This window comes from Mobula birostris, chromosome 31 (assembly GCF_030028105.1).
Source record: "Mobula birostris isolate sMobBir1 chromosome 31, sMobBir1.hap1, whole genome shotgun sequence".
Classification (NCBI taxonomy): domain Eukaryota; kingdom Metazoa; phylum Chordata; class Chondrichthyes; order Myliobatiformes; family Myliobatidae; genus Mobula; species Mobula birostris.
Genome location: NC_092400.1, coordinates 17728797 through 17747724, shown reverse-complemented (window position 1 = coordinate 17747724; position 18928 = coordinate 17728797). Strand labels below are relative to the sequence as shown.

At 41.3% G+C, this 18928-nt stretch overlaps 2 protein-coding genes across 4 annotated transcripts in view; one reads left to right on the top strand and one right to left on the bottom strand.

The window, feature by feature from the left end:
- The window catches only part of denr (density-regulated protein), a 33272-nt gene extending 21672 nt beyond the window's left edge, over positions 1-11600 (bottom strand). The window contains exons 1-3 of one of the 2 annotated variants that reach the window (XM_072247674.1): positions 11118-11600; positions 3200-3305; positions 2471-2490 (exon numbers count right to left, since the gene is read on the bottom strand). In XM_072247674.1, the coding sequence (XP_072103775.1) occupies positions 2471-2490; positions 3200-3296 (117 nt within the window). In that variant the 5' untranslated portion in view covers positions 3297-3305; positions 11118-11600. Of the gene's footprint in view, positions 1-2470; positions 2491-3199; positions 3306-3660; positions 3765-11117 lie in introns of those variants that run through there. The other variant, XM_072247675.1, reaches the window with a different exon arrangement.
- The window catches only part of hip1rb (huntingtin interacting protein 1 related b), a 174818-nt gene continuing 167313 nt past the window's right edge, over positions 11424-18928 (top strand). The window contains exons 1-5 of one of the 2 annotated variants that reach the window (XM_072247669.1): positions 11424-11553; positions 14085-14178; positions 14305-14345; positions 15226-15384; positions 18538-18730. In XM_072247669.1, the coding sequence (XP_072103770.1) occupies positions 11503-11553; positions 14085-14178; positions 14305-14345; positions 15226-15384; positions 18538-18730 (538 nt within the window). In that variant the 5' untranslated portion in view covers positions 11424-11502. The remainder of the gene's footprint in view (positions 11554-14084; positions 14179-14304; positions 14346-15225; positions 15385-18537; positions 18731-18928) is intronic. The other variant, XM_072247668.1, reaches the window with a different exon arrangement.

The following is an 18928-nucleotide window of genomic DNA, read 5'->3' as shown; positions in this document are numbered from 1 at the left end:
TGAGAGAGGAGCTGGCCAAAGTTGATTGCAAGGGGACACAGGCAAGGATGACAACAGAACAGCAATGGCTGGAGCCCCTGGGAGCAATTTGGAAGGCACAGGATACATCCCAAAGAAGAAGTCAAAGCCAATGTAAAAGTAAAAGATATGGCATATAATAGACCAAAAAGTTAGTGGGAAGTTAGAGGATTGGGAAGCTTTTAAAAACAAGATATGAACCCATGGTATTATATGAAAGATGGCATGGACAGAGGATTGGCTAATTGGCAGGAAGCAAAGAGTAGGAATAGAGGAAGCCTTTTCTGGTTGGCTGCCAGTGACTAGTGGAATTTGTTGCCACAGGCGGCTATGGAGGTCAAGTCATTCATTGGGTGTATTTAAGGTGGAAGTTGATGGGTTTTTAATTAGTCAAGACATGAAAGGTTATGGGAGAAGGCAGAAAAACGGGGTTGAGAGGGAAAATTGGTTAGCCGTGATGAAATGGCAGTGCAGAGTCAATGGGCTGTACAGCCTAATTCTGCTCCTTTCTCTTATGGTTTAACTTCGATTTTGCACACACAGTTGGATAGATGAGAAAGGACACTCAAATATTTAGAATAATTGTATTAACGTTGGTCCAATAAGGCATTCTAATTACTGCACAATCCTTGATAAATTTAACGGAACGTGGTGGGATTATGCTGGCCAGCTGCAATAAAGTGTCAATGAGTTGGGGATTTCCATAACTTTGAGAGTGGGGCTTCAGTTAGGGAAGTAAACTGGTCAGTCAGTTCTGTTGGGATCATGGGTGGATTGACTACTCACACGGCTGCCAGCATGGTAGGTTTAGAACAGAGTATGGTTGGCTGGAAGGATGTAGTGAGGATCCTTGTCTCAGTTGTTACGTTATTTAAAGTTGAGAAATCCTAAAAGGACATCGAACCCTTGGACACTACCTCACTTTTCTTAATATACACTATTTCTGTTTTTTGCATGTTTTTTAATCTATTCAATATATGTATACTGTAATTGATTTACTTATTTATTATTTTTATTTTTTTCTCTTCTATATTATGTATTGCATTGAACTGCTGCTAAGTTAACAAATTTCACATCACACGCCAGTGATAATAAACCTGATTCTGAAATACTGTATCTGTTGATAAATAACTAGAAATTAGTGGATATGAATATGCTGCCTATTCAAATCCACTTACAATGGAGTTCATGGCAGCCAGCAATAATCACATCACCAGCCCATTGTAAACAGATCCAGAGAGACTAGTTTTTAATACATTTTCACTTTTCAGGCTGAATATACAAATATGCTGCATATCTTAAATACGGCACTGACAATGATGCAGGCATGAAATCATCAATAATTTATCAGTTGAGTCTCGGTAACTGTGATATGCAGTAAGAAGATAACATCTTATTTTATTCAGATAGAGCACGGAAACGGACTCTTTTAACCCAATGAGCCCTCGCCGCCCAGTTACACCCATGTGAGCAATTAACCTTTGAGCCCCTACGTCTTTGGAATGTGGGAGAAAACTGAAGCACCTCGGGGAAACCCACATGGTCATGGGGAGAATGTACAGACAGTGTCAGGATTGAATACGGGTTGCTCGTTCTGTAACAGTATTACATTACTTAGCCACCCCACTTAGTTATTCACTGCAACTTTATTTGTTACAAATTAAAATTTGTAGAGTCAGAGTTAAATGCAGATATAAGCAGTTGCAAAAAGCACTTTAAAAAAAGACTAAAAATGGATGTTGGCAGGATTTGAGGGCCTGAGTTATAGGGAAAGGTTGAATAGGTTGGAATTTATTCCCTGGAGTGTAGGAAACTGAGGGGTGATTTGATAGAGATTTACAAAACTATGAAGGGTATAGATAGGGTTAATGCAAACAGGCTTATTCCACTGAGGTTGGGTGAGCTTACAACTAGAGATCATTGGTTAAAGATAAAAGGTGAAATATTTAAGGGGAGCCCCAGGAGGAACTTCTTCACTCAAGAGTATGGAGTGAGTGTGGAACAAGCTGCAGTGGAAGTAGTGGATGTGGGTTCCATTGCAAAACTTAAAGAGAAGTTTAGATTAGTAGAAGGATGGGAGTGGTATGGAGGATGCAGGTAAAGATCAATGGGACTAGGCAGGATAACAGTTCAGCACAGACTAGATGGGCCAAATGTCCTGTTTCTGTGGTGTAGCATACAATGACTCTATACAAATAAAAATATGGGTGCATCACAGTTTAATTAAATCTCAGTATAACTGCCCCCTCTTTATACCTTTTCTTTCAAGTAGTAAATCTGTGGAAAACAAACTGTAAATTGTTATATTCTCACACCCAAGTCAATAGGGGCTCAAATAGGATTCTACAAAAATATCATCTAAAGCAAAATGAAGGTAAATTCAATGGACGAAGAAAAATAGGAAAAAGAAACAAGACAGGTGATTGAATTTGATATAATTGATTGTACTTACCTCTGTTGGCAACGAACAGACTAGAAACGGGGAAAGAAACATTAATTTTTGAGGTCAAAATTGTAATAAGCATAATTTAACTCAAAAAACAATGATGAAACTTTGAAATGCACAAAGCTGAGAAATCCTTGTATACAATTAAATCAATTAACTTAATTGATTAAAATAATACACATTTTTGAAGTGCCAAACTTAGCAAATGGAATTCAAGGAGAAAATCTCTTATCTCAATGCCTAATTAGAATCATACACATGGAGTAAAAAATTACCAAATACTTTTTCTGAATATCTTTAAGTTACATTAAAATACAAGCTTGCAAGTTAACATAAAGTTACTCCATAACAGAGAATATCATTGCTCTGGGCAAGCTTTGTTTTAGTTGAACTTTATCGCATTCAGTTATTTCTTCCCCACCCCACCCCCACATTTTTTTGCACTTCCTTCACTAAAACAAGAACAGTCCGAGCTCCAAACTTTACTATGAATCTTGTCCTGCGTAAACATGGTCACATTTTCACTTTCTTCCTCTTCACATAGAGCAATGCATTTCCATATTATCAGCAATATAACTACGATCTAATATTGTTGCAGAAGAGAAACTGTTTAAAGATATAATTTCAAACAAGCAATACTATTTTATCCCGCTGTATTTTGTTACAATGAAATAATAAAGTCCTCCTCATGCTAGCATCGCACCACAGTACAAGTTTTGTTTCTGAGAAACTTACCTCCACAATAGAGTACTTTTAACGGACACTGCACCATATTGCTGGCTGGTTTTTCTTCCCTTTTGTTTTCTGATTCAGCATTTTCAGTAGTGGCCATCTCATCAATCTAAAGAGGTTTGGCCAAAACAAACAAGATAAATGAACTTTTCAAACCCACTCAAAACATAAATTTGAAGCACAAGAATTACTTATGAGGCGTTCAGAATCTGACACCACTTAGTTTGTGTCAATACAATGGATTTCCTTCTCAGAATGCTGTGGATTTGGACGATAGGCTTGGAAAAGTATTGTTAAAAAGAGTTGAAGCAACGATTAGCCAGAATCCAACTGAATGGCAGAAAACACCTGTAAGAGTAGAAACCCATAAATAGAGTCTCTTCTGATGTTGGAAAATTTCATAGCTGAAGTGGGCTGTAATTTCGTATCTGGTCTTTCCCTATATTCTGTGTGCCTTTACTTACAAATATCAACTTTGACTTAAAATTAGCAATTTATGCCAGCTCATTTGTCACCCCGGAGGAACATTTGATGCTTTCACACTGACATCCAGATTAACACTATACTGCCATGTGCTGATTCACTGGGCCTCCAGTTCAAAACCGCAGGAAGTATCTATTTCCGTTCAGAAAAAGACGTATGCTCAGGGGTTGCATGCTGCAAACACAGCTATAGTCTCTGTGAGCAGTTCTGAAGGAAAGGGCCGCCCAGTGTGGAGAGGTGGTTGCCGCTGGGTGGGTTGACGTGAGCCATGCAGCTGCTCTGTGTTGAGACGTAGCACATCATGAAGATTGCAGGTCAGTGGACAGATAGCCCAGGTCCTTTGGCCTCCTGCTCAGCAAGTGTGATGGAAGCCGCTGTCTCCCCTTCATCTCTGTGGCTGCTGAGCGCTAAACATTTGTCAGTGATCAAAGGGTTAACAGAAGCTGCTCTCACCCCATCATTTATGTGGCTGCTCAGTGCTAAACATTTGTCAGTGATTAACAGAAGCTGCTGGCACTTTCTGTAACGTATATAATGCTATGCTACTTTACTTAATTACTTTATTGTCGCCAAACAATTGATACTAGAGCGCACAATCATCACAGTGATATTTAACTCTGCGCTTCGGGCTCCTTGGAGTACGTCGATAGTAATCATCATAAAAATTTAAATTATAAATCACAAATAGAAAAGGGAAAGTAATGTAATGTAAAAAAACCGAGAGGCAGGTCCGGATATTTGGAGGGTACGGCCCAGATCCGGGTCAGGATCCGTTCAGCAGTCTTATCACAATTGGAAAGACCCTGTTCCCAAATCTGGCCATGCGAGTCTTCAAGCTCCTGAGCCTTCTCCCGGAGGGAAGAGGGACGAAAAATGTGTTGGCGGGGTGGGTCGTGTCCTTGATTATCCTGGCAGCACTGCTCCGACAGCGTGCGGTGTAAAGTGAGTCCAAGGACAGAAGATTGGTTTGTGTGATGTGCTGGGCTGTGTTCACGATCTTCCACAGCTTCTTCCGGTCTTGGACAGGACAACTTCCATACCAGGTTGTGATGCACCCGAGAAGAATGCTTTCTACAGTGCATCTATAAAAATTGGTGAGGGTTTTAGGGGACAGTCCAAAGTTCTTTAGCTTTCTCAGAAAGTAAAGGCGCTGATGGGCCTTCTTAGCAGTGGACTCTGCTTGGTTGGACCAAGTCAGGTCATTTGTGATATTGACAGAGGAACTTAAAGCTTTTGACCTGTTCCACCTGTGCACCACTGATGTAGATGGGGTCGTGCAGTCCGCTACTCCTTCTGAAGTCAATAACCAATTCCTTCGTCTTGCTGACATTGAGGGGTAGGTTATTGTCTTCGCACCATGCCGCCAGGTTCTTAATTTCCTCTCTGTACTCAAACTCATCATTACCCGAGATACGGCCTACAATTGTTGTGTCATCAGCAAACTTAAATATATTGAGTTTGATGGACACTTGGCTACACAATCATGGGTGTACAGTGCGTACAGCAGGGGGCTGAGTACACAGCCTTGTGGGGCACCAGTGATTGTAGAGGGGAGCTTGTCCCCTATTTTCACAGCCTGGGTCCTGTCTGTGAGGAAATTGAAGATCCAGCTGCAGATCTGAGTGCTAAGGCCCAGGTTCTGGAGCTTAGGAATCAGTTTATTTGGAATGATGGTATTAAAGGCAGAGCTGTAGTCAATGAATAGGAGCCTTACGTATGCGTCTTTATTCTCCAGGTGTTCTAAGGAGGAATGTAGGGCCAGAGAGATGGCATTTGCCGTTGACCTGTTGCGCCGGTAGGCGAACTGCAAAGTGTCGAGGTTGACTGGTAGGCTGTGGTTGATGTGTGTCATAACCAATCTCTCGAAGCACTTCATAGCAATTGATGTCAGAGCCACAGGTTGATAGTCATTCAGGCATGCCACCTTGCTCTTCTTCGGCACCGGGATTGTCGCTGCCTTCTTAAAACACGAGGGGATCTAAGACTGAATCAAGGAGCATTGAAGATGTCAGCAAACACTCCAGCTAGCTCGCTTGCACAGGCCCGGAGAACCCGTTCCGGGACGCCATCTGGGCCTGTCGCCTTCCTTGGATTTATCTTCAGGAAGGCCCTTCTAACGTCCTCCTCGGTGACGATGAATCTCGATGCCACCAGGTCCGGTTCATCCGGAGGGAGTGGGACGCTCCTCTTCTGTTCGAATCTTGCGTAGGATATGTTAAGTTCATTAGGAAGAGAAGCGCCACAGTTATTGATATTCCCAGACTTTTCTTTCCACCCAGTGATCTCATTTAGACCCTTTTAACTCTTTTAGCATTGGTTCAACTCGAGTTTTCAATTCTAGGAACACATCTTGAGCATCCTATAAAATGCTACACTATTACTCATTGCATGTATACATTTTTCCACCCTTAATTTTAAAATTACAGTTTTTAGACCAATGCCCCCAGCCCTAGATTCTTCAATCATCAGAAATAATTTCTCATTATCCTGTTAATCCCTAATTCTGTAGATAACATGTACAGAAAAAAATATCAACTTGTTTTAATCTACAAAATTATGCATAAACAATGTAATTAATTGCTTCTAAAACCCATTGTGAAAGGTGTTATATAGATTAACAATACTTATTTATTGCCTGACATATAAAAATACCTTGAGAGCCAAAGGAAGAAAGACTGTTGTTTCAATAAAGAACAACCCAAGTGTTAGTTATTACATAAAACGGTATCTTGGGATTTGCTCAGTTATTTTAATGTAGCATCTGCTTGAAAACATCAGGATTGTTGGGGAAACCCATGATATGACTGCTTTCACATTCCAAAATAAAAAGCACATTTTGCTGGGGCAAGAAAGGTAATACGTTTCCACTAAAGGAAGCGTAAGGTGCTCCTCCACTCCGCTGGCCTGCAGGTCGCCCTTGGGCAAGCTGTGGCACCTGCTTAGCCCCCCAGTCAGGGTCATGTGAAGCCATGGGAGCAGGTGGTGGATGGTCGCATGAGCAGCTGGCGCAGATCACAGGTCCTGGTTACGTGACCACTGATGCCAGGCAAACAATCTCTGATGAGTATCGATAATGTCTGGAATCACCCGTCCTGTAAAGGCACTGCCAGAAGGTGGCAATGGCAAACCACTTCTGTAGAAAAATTTGCCAAGAACAATCACGGTCATGGGCCATGACTGCCCATGCCATATGACACAGCACATAATGATGATGATGATGATGCTGATAATGATTAAAGGTTAATTATAATTCCCACTAATGATTGAGGTTACAGTATGATTTTGGAGATCTATTCAAAGTTTACACTCTGCCTTAGGCCTTCAGATTTGGACAATAAATTTCTTTCTTTTCAAATCTTTTTATTGTTATATACAGGAAAAATAACATGAGTACATCGAAGTAACAACACTTACAATGCCTCAAAAAAAACATCTTAAAGATTTAAAAAAAATTTTGTGATAACAAAAAAAACCTACTAAGCAGAAAAATGAGGGAAAAAAAAGAACCCATTAGGTGTACAACCCTGGAGTCATGTGTCATACAAAAAGCTTCTAAAAATAAACATCAAACCGCCAGCAAGAAAAGAAAATATTTGGACAATAAATTTGTGCACTATGTTACCAGGGCACACAAAGCCTTCAGCCTAGATTTGTCCATAATCCCCAGCTCCCAGCTCAGGTCTTTACCTATCAAATCAGGCAGGCCTAAAGTTTTATTTTATTTTATTTAGAGATAAAGTGCAGAAAAGTCCCTTCCAGCCCAACAAGTTGCACCACCTGGCAACTCACAGGACAATTTGCAGTGACCAGTTAACCTACTAACTGGCCTTTGGACTGCGGGGAAGAAACCAGAGCACCCAGAGGAAACCCACGCGGTTCAGGGGGAGAACGTACAGCCTCCTCACAGATGCCGCCGGCACTAAACTCTGAACCCTGGAATACCCTGAGCCGTAATGGTATTGCAGTAACCGGTACACTACCCAACTCCTCCAGTTTCATCACGACACCCATTTCCAGATGCTTTTCAGTGGATCACCAGTCTGACTTGGAATCTTGTGATCTGTATAGGTAGAACCATATTTTTTTTGCCAGGAACAATAATTAAGATTTTAAACTTAGCAGCAAAGGATGGTACAAGAGCAGATGAAAATAGGAGCAAGGGAAGGCTGCCGGTCCCCTCAAGCCCAGGAACCTGCAGCAGCTTCTTCTCCTCCGCTATCAGATTCCTAAACAGTCCATAAACTCTACTTTTCTATTTTCTTTCTCTATTGTGCTGCTGAAAAACAACAACTTTCACGCCATACAAGTCAGTGATAGTAAATGTAACTCATTCTGCCGTTCTCGATGATTGTGGCTGGTAATATTAATAACCATCATCATCCTTTTTCCCGCATGTCGTATGACGTGGGCATTCATGGTCTTTGACCATCATTGTTCTTGGAAATGTTTCTACAGAAGCGGTTTGTCATTGCCTTCTTCCGGGCAGTGTCTTTACAAGACGGGTGACCCCAGCCATTAACAACACTCTTTAGAGACTGTCTGCCTGGCGTCAGTGGTCGCACAACCAGGACTTACGATATGCATCAGCTGCTCATGTAACCATCCACCACTTGATCCCATGGCTTCATGTGACTCTGATCAGGGGGCTGAGCAGGTGCTACACCTTGCCCAAGGGTGACCTGCAGGCCAGCATTGGGAAGGAATGCCCTACGCCTTGAGATATATTTCGAGCCTGCCACCTAGATAATAATAACCTATTTATAAGATTCCTTAAGGTTGTTATAGCTGGCGGTGATAATGGGACAAGCTCCCACTACCTATTAAATGCTCCTAATGGCGTGTGCCTCAAATAGCCTCTGACAACCAAGTCAAGTTCTTGGCCTCCATAAGGAAGCCTTCAGGAGTAAACCTGAGGAAAAAATCCGGAGCTGGAGCCCCTGAGGCAGTCCTACATTGAATTCAATGCTTCAATGCTGATGGGCAACTCCTGTGACGCTGGTGGTACTAAACTGCATCAGTCCCTGCTGTTCGTTTGGGTTCATCAGATGCGTGGAGAGGGGCAGCTTGCGACATGGGCAACAGCTTGCTCTCCATATCGTACTACCCAGGCTTGCGTATCTAGACGGCTAGGTCACAATATCCATGGCCAACTCTGACCAACAGAGACCCTCACCATTTACAGACCACTTTTCATACAGATGGCATAATTCAAAATGCTTTACAATGGGATAAAGTGCAAACATGAAAATAACACTAAAAAATTATATTGAGAATAAACATGAAAATAAAACGCAAAAAAATGTTAGTTAAATGCAAGTTTAAGTAAGTAAGTTTTGGTCTGGCATTTAAAAGTATCAACTGAATCTGCATCCCTTACAGTTTTTGGTTGTTGAATTCCACAGCTTAGGAATGTAGTTCTAAAAAGTTGAGAGAAATAATTTAAATTTAAGAGACCAGCAGAAGACCTCCCAGCTTGAGCAGGATTATAAAGCGAAAATGATTCTGTGATGGACTCCTGGCCCAGATCATTATGAGCTTTAAAAACAAGTAAGAGAACTTGTTTCCTTATAACTCAGTCCCTCCATTCCCAGCAACATCCATTTAATAACTTTCTCTGTACCCTTTCAACCTTATTTACATCTTTCCTGTAGGTAGATGACCAAATTAGCACACAATACTCCAAATCAGACCTCACCAACGTCTTATACTTAGGGATTTAAAGAAAAAAAGAGCAGTATGGTAGTATAATTTTTGTGGAATGAGTTGCAGATTCGTGGAGCTTGGCAACTGAAGATAACGATATTAATAGTGGAACGATTACAAGAGGCAAGGTTTAGATTAGGAGGGGTGAGATCACGGATAGATTTTTAATAAAGAACATAAAATCTCAAAAATGAAGGTTGCTTAATCAGATGGACAACTCATTAAGCTTGCTTAATCGGAGGCACAAAAGGATAGGCAAGTGGCACTTTGGGCAAGTTAGCACTTAGGCAGAGGAATTTTGGATAACCACAAGGCCGTGAAATAAATAAAGAGGGAGGCTGGCCAAAAAAAAAAATGCACTGGCTAAATAAATCCAGGGAGAAAAGGCTCAGATAACTGGATCACTAACAAATGCATTGGGGATGATGGAGCCAGGCCATGGCATAGGATAGGAAGTAGAACGGCATAATAATGGCACATTATTATAACTGTTTTTATTGTCATAATAATTGTGATCCAAAAATCACAATCAACTTAAGGTCACACATGGCAACAAGATAAAGAATGGTCATGCTCAATTTTGACAGGCTCCAGAAGGAACAGTCAGAGGTGAGAGAACAGAGGTCATGACAAGGAGTGATGGCAGTGTGCTTAGCCTTCTCGATAATTAATTGGGATACATTTTTACTCAGCTTAAACAACCTGGTGCAAGGATCAAGAGTGGCAGTGATCATGCACAGCTTGCTGTCATCCCAACATGAGCACTGTATCTATGATTCACAGCTTGTGTCACAGATAGGGCATGAAAACAGGTCATTCAGGCCATAAAAGCCACACTGTCCATCAATTACTTATCTACACTAATCCTACATCCTCCTTCTTTTAAAAAAAAATCCCCCCCCCCACATTCCAAATTCCAGTTGACTCCCACCACTGTCCATTCACCTACACAGCAGGGGCAATTTACATTGGCCAATTAATTGACCAACTCGTAATCGTTGGAATGTGTGAGGAAACCCACATGGTCACAGGAATAACAGGCAGCTCCAGATAGCAGCCAAGGTCACACAGACAAACCAAACCAGGGTCTCGGGCACTGTGAGGCTGCAGGTCCATTAGCTGTGTAACCCCATGCATGATATAGACAAGAAAGAGGAAGGGGGGAAGCATGTAATCTAGTTAAATGCAACCACTATAGTTTTAGAATAATTGAACAAAATACTTAAAAAATGACTGGGATATTACAGGAGTTTACCTTGCATATTTTGATGATAGCAGGGAGCTATTTTCAGAGTCCGATTCAGGATTATAAAGAACAGATCTGTTCATTCTTGTATTCCTGCTTGTGCAAACTGGTGAGAACTGTTGCCTATCGCACAACCATGACTATACGTCAAAATAAAAAACTACTTCACGGGCTGATAACACATTTGGGACATAATGAAGAATATACACGAGTAGATTATTGATTTGTGCACACTTGTCCTAATGGAATCACTGCAAACTAACTGGAACAACAACCCCGCACATCCAGTGCAGTTAATGATCTGAAACTGCACGGAAAACATTATTTAGGTGAGAGAGAGAGAGAGGGAAAAAAAAGACTGAAATAAACTAAGATAATTCCAGCAACGAGTGGCCTGATCAGCAGCTGGGAATCATCACTAGTCCCCATGAGATCCGGAGAAAAAGGTGGAAAGCCCCTTATTTACAGTGAGCTGCACAAGCTACATACCTTTGTGCTTTTTGTCAAATTCCAGTGTAATCATGAAACTCCGGTAGTTTATTCTTCATAAAATGAATCAAACTGACTCAATGAACCATTCGGCCAGACACAGACCTACGCACGTCGCCAGGGCCCTCTTCTCCAGCTGACGCCGATAGCGCACGAAATGGGCAGCTGAAAGCAGAGCCGGAACTGATTCCTGTAAAATTGAGGCAGAATCTATGTTTGTACGCTTGTGAGAGGGCAATATACCGGTGAGATAAACAGGTGCTGATCGCGGAGGTTACTGTTAGGGATCGTTGCTGGAAGTTTGCTCAGGCGGAACCGTGCCTGTGATGGACCCTTCGTCACTGACAATGGCGGCGCCGAGCGGAGCGAAGCTCGGGTTGCCGGGATGAAACCCAGACACCGGGCTGGGCCGCCGCCGCCGCCGCCGCGACACACGGTACGGATTCCTTCTGGTTTGTCACAGACGCCTTCACACCGTGATCGGAACAGCCCCTCTCAGTGAGCTCACTTCGAGCTCCAAGGCGGCGGTGGCGGTCACTATGGTCGTAAATTCTCTTCCTCGCCCCCCGCCCACACTCCGGATACCTGTCCGTCGAAAGGATTTCGCATCTAGCCACCTGTCAGTCCGTGTCTCTGCTCGAAACGTCAACTATTTCCCTCTATTGCCGCTGAGTTCCTTCAGCATCATGCTCATCCATCGGTTTGAGCCAGCGTACCAATATTTCTGTTTCCAGCGTATGAAGTTTATTTTCCAGATAATTCCTTCCCTCCAAATCAATACTTGCCATATCAATCAACACACGCTCATCCTAACAAATTTTCACCTCACTCTCACACAGACACACTCTCTTCTCACTAGATAGTTATTTGAGAGGATTTTGCTTCTACCCATTTGTCAATCTCATTCATTGCTTTGAACCTGTGTCCTATTATCTCTGCTTCCACTGTTCAAAGATCAATTTCTCCGTATTCCCACAGACTACCCAGTTTTATACGAAGAGTATTGGATGAGAATCATAATCATTAATAATATTCATTTTAGATTCTAACTAATGTTTCATTTTATCAGTTTTCTAAAACATGTTTTTGCTTTTTTTTGTCTTAAACACAAGTTCTGGTCTAACTAAAAGTGTACACAATATACTGCTTCTAAGCTTTATAAAAACAGCTATTCACACGGTCCTGTGCTTTCATTCAGCTCTAAGGGCCAGAGCCAGTGTTGGACCAAAGCCCCACTTTTGGTAAATTGTTTATGATAGTGGTGATGATGTGATTTGCTGGTTATGGGGTCTAGAGTTTGGGTGGGGGAGAGGCTAATTTAATACTTTTGACAATCTCCTGATTCTACTATCCTTCAGTTCAATGTTTACATGTGAGAACATGTTTGTCCAGCTTAGCCTAGGTCTAGTATTGAGCCTGATTTACCTGTACACATTTTATTAATTTTGTTGAGGTGGTGGTGGTGTTGATGATTAATTCAGAAAGGTTAATGGCAAAATATTGCTAGCTAGAAAGAGGGTTGACCCATGTGAACCTGAACTGAGGATAGCTGTGAGCTGATTGGCTGGCTAGCACTACTATGGCATCATAACTGAAGTGATAACACATCATGTTGTGATTATTTGTAAAATATCCCTGCATCATTTGGTCAAATAAACTCACATCGCTACACAGCAAACTATTTTGTGTGCATGCACGTATATTTATAGCTTAACCTCGATCCATTTTTATCTTTGGGAATTTTTAAATTACGCAGCCTTTATTTTTGGCTAAATGGTGAGTGTTTATAATGGATTGATTATCTTTTCTGATTATGATAGTTATGAGCCAACATGGCAATGAATGTGTTTGATGATTAGGACCCATTTGATGCATGGTTGTCTTTTAACAGTCTATTAATATCAAGGTTTAGATATGAGCAGGTTAATTTTCTCTATAGGTTCATTGTATTTTTTTTAATGATTGAAACCAGGTAATCAGAAGGAAATAGATCAGGTAAGATTATATAGTTTATGATTGAGTTTTAAATTGATTTGGAACAAGTAAATAAAATATCCTGTTTAATTTAATGTAAGATACTTTTTCCATTCAGGACACCATTCCTTTGGCATTTAAAGATAATCTTCACTTTAGTTCCATCTTGCTTCAAGAATTTCCACTAGAATGTTCTTTATTAATTCATCACTAAAATAACTCCACTTTGTTTACTTTTTTTTCTCCATTTTTGCTCCATTTGTTAACCTGTTGCTCCCCCTTCACTTGAAACGTCAATGCTTGAGAAACTCCTCAGTGAAATGGTTTACAAAAGCAAAGCTCAGTAAATATATGTATATCATATTTTTAGTATTATACACAAACTTTTAAATGAATAATGTTTTTCTTTCAAATTTGCCTGGTGGCTTGCTAATTTTTATCGGTCTATCTAATTATTCATTAGCAATATAGGCTCACCTGGCCCTTTGAGCCACCCCACCCCAGTAACCCTGTTTAACCCTAACCTAATCATGAGACAATCTTACGACGACCAATTAACCTACTTGGTATGTCTTTGGACTGCGGGAGGAAACTAGAGCACACAGGAAAAACCCACTCATCCCATGGGGAGGATGTACAGCCTCCTTACAGCTGGCCCCAGAATTGAACTCCAAACTCCATTGTGCCATGCTGTAATAGCATTATGCTAACTGCTACGGTATCGTGGTGCCCTCTGAGTTTGGGAAGAATTATTAAGTTCTTTTTAAAGAAAAACATACTTTGCCACAATGCTGTTGGAAAATTGTGGACAATTATACAGCGCATGTTGGCATGGAAGGAATATATAAATGCAAGCTGAGGTCTTAATGCACTTTAGGCTTGGATTTTGAATTACTTGCTTAGAGAGTTACAATCGTACCGTTCAAATATTTTATAAAACTTGACTTAAGATATCTTTTACCTCATTGAATATTCTGTGATTCTGTCTGTTAGGCACCAGGTGTTGAAATGGAAGGGGACCTCCCTTCAGGGGACTCACTCCCTGTTAACCCCAGGAATTCAGTAAATACAGCAGGTTCTGCTTCAGGTACTGTATGATGCATGATAAAGCTTTACTTGAAATATTTTGTATATTTGTTTCTGTACCATTGAGTGAAAATTTCTAAACAATAACTCACTTAGGTGTTAATATTGTATTTATATCCGTTTTTAGAAAGTCACCCTGAACAACGGCGAAGCACGCTGAAACTTAAAGTAAGAAAGATAAGCTAAAATAAACGTTGAATGTATTATTTCTCTATCACTTATTTATAGTATGGTGCTAGGTATTTAATTTTTGTCAACTGATAAGAGCGTAAAGCAAATTCATGTTACTTGAAATAGTTGATGGCCTAAGGTTACTTTTGACAGCCCTTTGTTTGTCTTCAACTCAATGACCTTGATTTTTTCTTTCTCGACCGTGGCCATTCTTTCTCTTACCCAATGATGCATGGGAATGATAAACACTAGTCTTAAGTTGACCTATTGTGTCTTCTACCATTGCATTATTGCCAATGTTCAGTAGAGTTGAGGCACATTCTGTACAATTGTTGTATAATTATCCCATTCTCAAACATTGTTCCCCTTTAAGTATCCCTTCTGCTTAGTGCTGAGGTTCTTTGCCAGGAATGTCTGGCTGCATTGTCTGGGCTGTCTTGCTCCAGTCTGGATTTTGATAATACTCTGCAAAATTCTTTGTCAATGTTCACGTCTTTCCATGAAAATTTGCCAGGCCTTATGTCCCTGGTATCTCCAATTCTATAGCCCACTTTGAAATTTGCAGGCTGAGTACCCTTTAAAACCAGTACCTGTATCTCATCCCAGCAACATAGCAGAGATTGGTAGTGGTTGTATTGACTGTGGAGTCAGAATTTTTGCCTACTTTTTAAAATACATTAAAACTTTGAACTTTGATCTGTATATCTAGATAGTGTTGTTTCTTTGTTATAATTAATTAAAAAGAAAACTCTGCCCATTAAATCTTCTGCAATTGTCCCAAGGACAATGGTGAACAGAACATTCCACCCCTTCTCGTATTCTTCAGGTTTACTTTAAAAAAACTGTTTTGATCTAATACTTGTACTTTATTTCTCAGCCTTCATTAGATAATGTTACCTGTGCAAAATCCATTGGAGATTCAAAGATGAACTTCGGGAAAATGCAAGAGTTTGCTTCAGCAAATACAGCAAGATATAAAACCACTCCTACAAAAGCTATTCACGCACTTCCAACACTGAATGGCTCTGTCAAAACTGTGAGTAATTTTTCCTCTTGTGTGCCTGATTGCACTTTGCCCAGCAGAACATGCTTTAGAATGCCTAGTTTGAGCAGGTTGTGACATCCTTGAATTTCTACAGTTTTTCTGGTGATGGCACTCTCATAGAGTTGTTGGGCAGGGAGTTCCAGTATTTGAATCCAGTGATTAAATTTCCGTGTCAGGTTTGTGTGCTCTTAGAGCAGGTCCCTTAGGCATTACTGTTCGCTTGCACCTATTACACTTGTCCTTTATGATGCAGAGGTTGCAGGCTTGGGAGATGCTGTTGGGTTATTACAGGTGAGTAGCTGCAATGCATTTTGTAGAAGAAACTGCATGAGATTTCTAAGATGGATGGATGGGTGGGTTGGGAGGCTACTTTGTCATGGATGGTGTTGAGTTTTGCTCTGTCAGCCAGAAAAAGAAGGATCTCCCAGTAGCCACTTACTTCAATTCTACTTCCCATTCCCACTCCGACAGGTCAGTCCACGGTCTCCTCTACTGCTGTGATGAGGCCACACTCAGGTTGGAGGAGCAGCACCTTAATCCTGTCTGGATAGCCTCCAACTTGATGACATGAACATTGAATTCTTGAACTTCCAGTAATTGCACCCCCCACCCTTCACAATTCCTAATTCCCTGGCTCACCTTATCTCCTTACCTGCCCGTCACCTCCCTCTGGTGCTCCTCCTTCCCTTTCTTCCGTGGTCTTTTATCCTGTCTTAACAGTTCCACCTTCTCCAGCCCTTTATCTGGTTCACCAATCAACTTGCCAGCTCTTTACTTCACCCCTTCCCCCTCTCCTAGTTTCACCTATCATCTACCACCTTGTACTTCTTCCTTCCCTCCCCCTATCTTCTACTCTGACTTCTGCTCTTTCTTTTTAGTCCCGATGAAGGGTTTTGACCCGAAATGTCTGCTGTATTCTTTTCCCTAGATGCTGCCTGGCCTGCTGAGTTGCTGCAGCATTTTCTGTGTGTTTCCTTGAGTTTCATGAGGTTTGTTGGCACTGCTAGTGGAGAGTTCTCCAAGCAGGTAGAGAGTATTCTGTCATATCCTGATTTGTGTCTTGTAGATGATGGAATGGCCTTCTGGGTGTCATTTTCCAGAGGGAGTTATTTCCACGGGGTACGCTGACATGCTCTTGTAGCCAAGTTGGTCCAATTGAGTCTATAGTCATTGAGGACCCTCATACTTACGTGTGTAAATTAGGTAGTTGTTTAATGATTTTAAACCTATTCTTGAACTGCCAATCCACCTGTCTGGCTCAGAAATTGGTCAGGCTTTTCTGAATGTGGCAATCAACTTCCTGCAGGTTTATAGAGGTTTTAGAAAACTGAAATTCAACTTTTTGTTTTACGTTTTCTTTTTTCCCTCTGTTCTGATCCAGTTTTTCTTTCTCTCTCTTTACATTCCTAAAGTTAGTAAGTTTGCGGATGACATGAAGGTCGGTGGTACCGTGGATAGTGTAAAAGGCTGTTGTAGGATACAACGGGACATGGATAGGATGCAGGCCAGTGCTGAGAAGTGGCTGATGGAGTTCAGTGCAGGAAAATTTGAAGTGATAAACTTCAAAAGGACGAACCTGAAGGCAGAGTGCCAGGTTAATTGCAGGATCCTTAGCATTGTGGAGCCAAAGAGGGATCTTGGTGTCCAAGTCCGAAGACGCTTCAGAGTTGCCATGCAAGCCAGTAGGCTGTTTAAAAAGATGTATGGTGTGTTGGCCTTCATTATTTGGGGTATTGAGTTCCAGAGCTGCAAGGAAATGTTGCAGCTCTATAAAACCCTTATTACGAGCACACTTGGAGTATTGTGTGCCATTCTAGTCCCCTCATTATAGGAAGGATGTGAAAGCTGTAGAGAGGGTGCAGAGGAGACTTACCAGGATGCTATCTGGATTGGAGACCATATTGTATGAGGAAAGGTTGAGCAAGCTGGAACTCTGGAGTGAAGGAGGATGAGGGGCAACTTGATGGAACATAAAACATAGAATATAGAACCAAGGACAGTACACCACCATACAGGCTCTTTGGCCCACTATGTTGTGCTAACCCTTAAATGGCTCCAAGATCAATCTGACCCTACCCACCTACATATCATCTACGATCTTGTACACCTCTGCCAAGTCATCTCTCATCCTCCTTTCTAAAGAGAAAAGCTGTAGCTCACTCAACCCATCTCATAAGACATGCTTTCTAACCCATCAACATCCTGGTAAATTTCCTCTGCACCCTCTCTAGAGGTGTATAAGATTATAAGAGGCACAAATAGAGTGGACAGCCAGCGCCTTTTTCCCAGGGTGGCATGGCTAATACCAGAGGAATCCTTTAAAGAGAGATGCCAGAGGTATAGGTGCCTGGAACCCACTGCAGTAGTACAGGCTTATTCTACTGCCTGTTATGCCACTGTGGCGTTTAGGGCAGCAATGAAGGTCCTCCATCTCTGGCAGTGTTCAGGGCTTCCTTCATCGTGTCTATAGCTTGGTTTTCCACTACCATCAGTTATGTAAATTACAGATGGAGACTCAGGAATACCATTGCGCTTAGATGTAGGAGGATTCTTCATTGCTGTTTCCTTAACAGTTTTGTTTTACCAGTCAAGGTTGTTAGCCCTGAACTGAACTCCTGAACCTGGAGGACCGGTAAACCACTCATAGTCTGGCCTCTCTACCCTTTGACCTGTTTGGCATGGGTGACCCTACCATGAGCCAAAGCATAAAGCCCTCATTCCAGCCAACATAGCTCTCCGGGTCATCGAAGCATGCAAGCTTCCAAATCACGACAATAGCACATTGAAACAACTCTTTGATAGGGACATGGATGTAAGAAAAATGGAGGGTTATGGGCTGTGTAGGAGGGAGGGCTTAGATTGAGCATGGAGCAGGTTTATATAGGTCAGCACAGTATCAGGGACTAATGGATCTGTACTGTGCTCTACAGTTCTGTAATGAAAATATATTGGTAAAGTAAGTGATTCTCCTTATTAGAGAACAGTGAATAGAGTTGCCCTGATTTCTAATTGGATTATGGATTCATGTGTTGTTTTAATCAGTGATATTTTATTTTCTCTAAAGAAAATTTTAACAATACTGTTTCAAATACAAGAAAAAATACTATATTAATCTTTGTTCTGACATTACTTTTTTATTCTCAGAATACAAATGCGGATCTGGAGAATGCTACCATTCAGAAACAACGTAATGAGTTACAGCTGCTTGTGGCAGAACTGAAAGATCGGGATAAGGAGTTAAATGAAATGGTGGCTGCTCATCAGAAGCAGCTCCTGGCGTGGGAGGAGGATCGTCTGCGTATACTCAGCTTAGAGGAGAGATGTGCCAAAGTGGAGTGTTCGTACCATTTCTGAAAATTTAGACTGTGTCTCAGTGTCTTATTGGCAAATTCTGAGATGTGTTATTGGCTTGAGACACTCAATAATGGTTGGCTGTAGAGAACTTAAGAGATTATTTATGTTGGGAAAAGTAGAACTGGATTTTTAACTTGATACAAATATGCTGTTCATGGATCATAAAATTAACATGCGGATA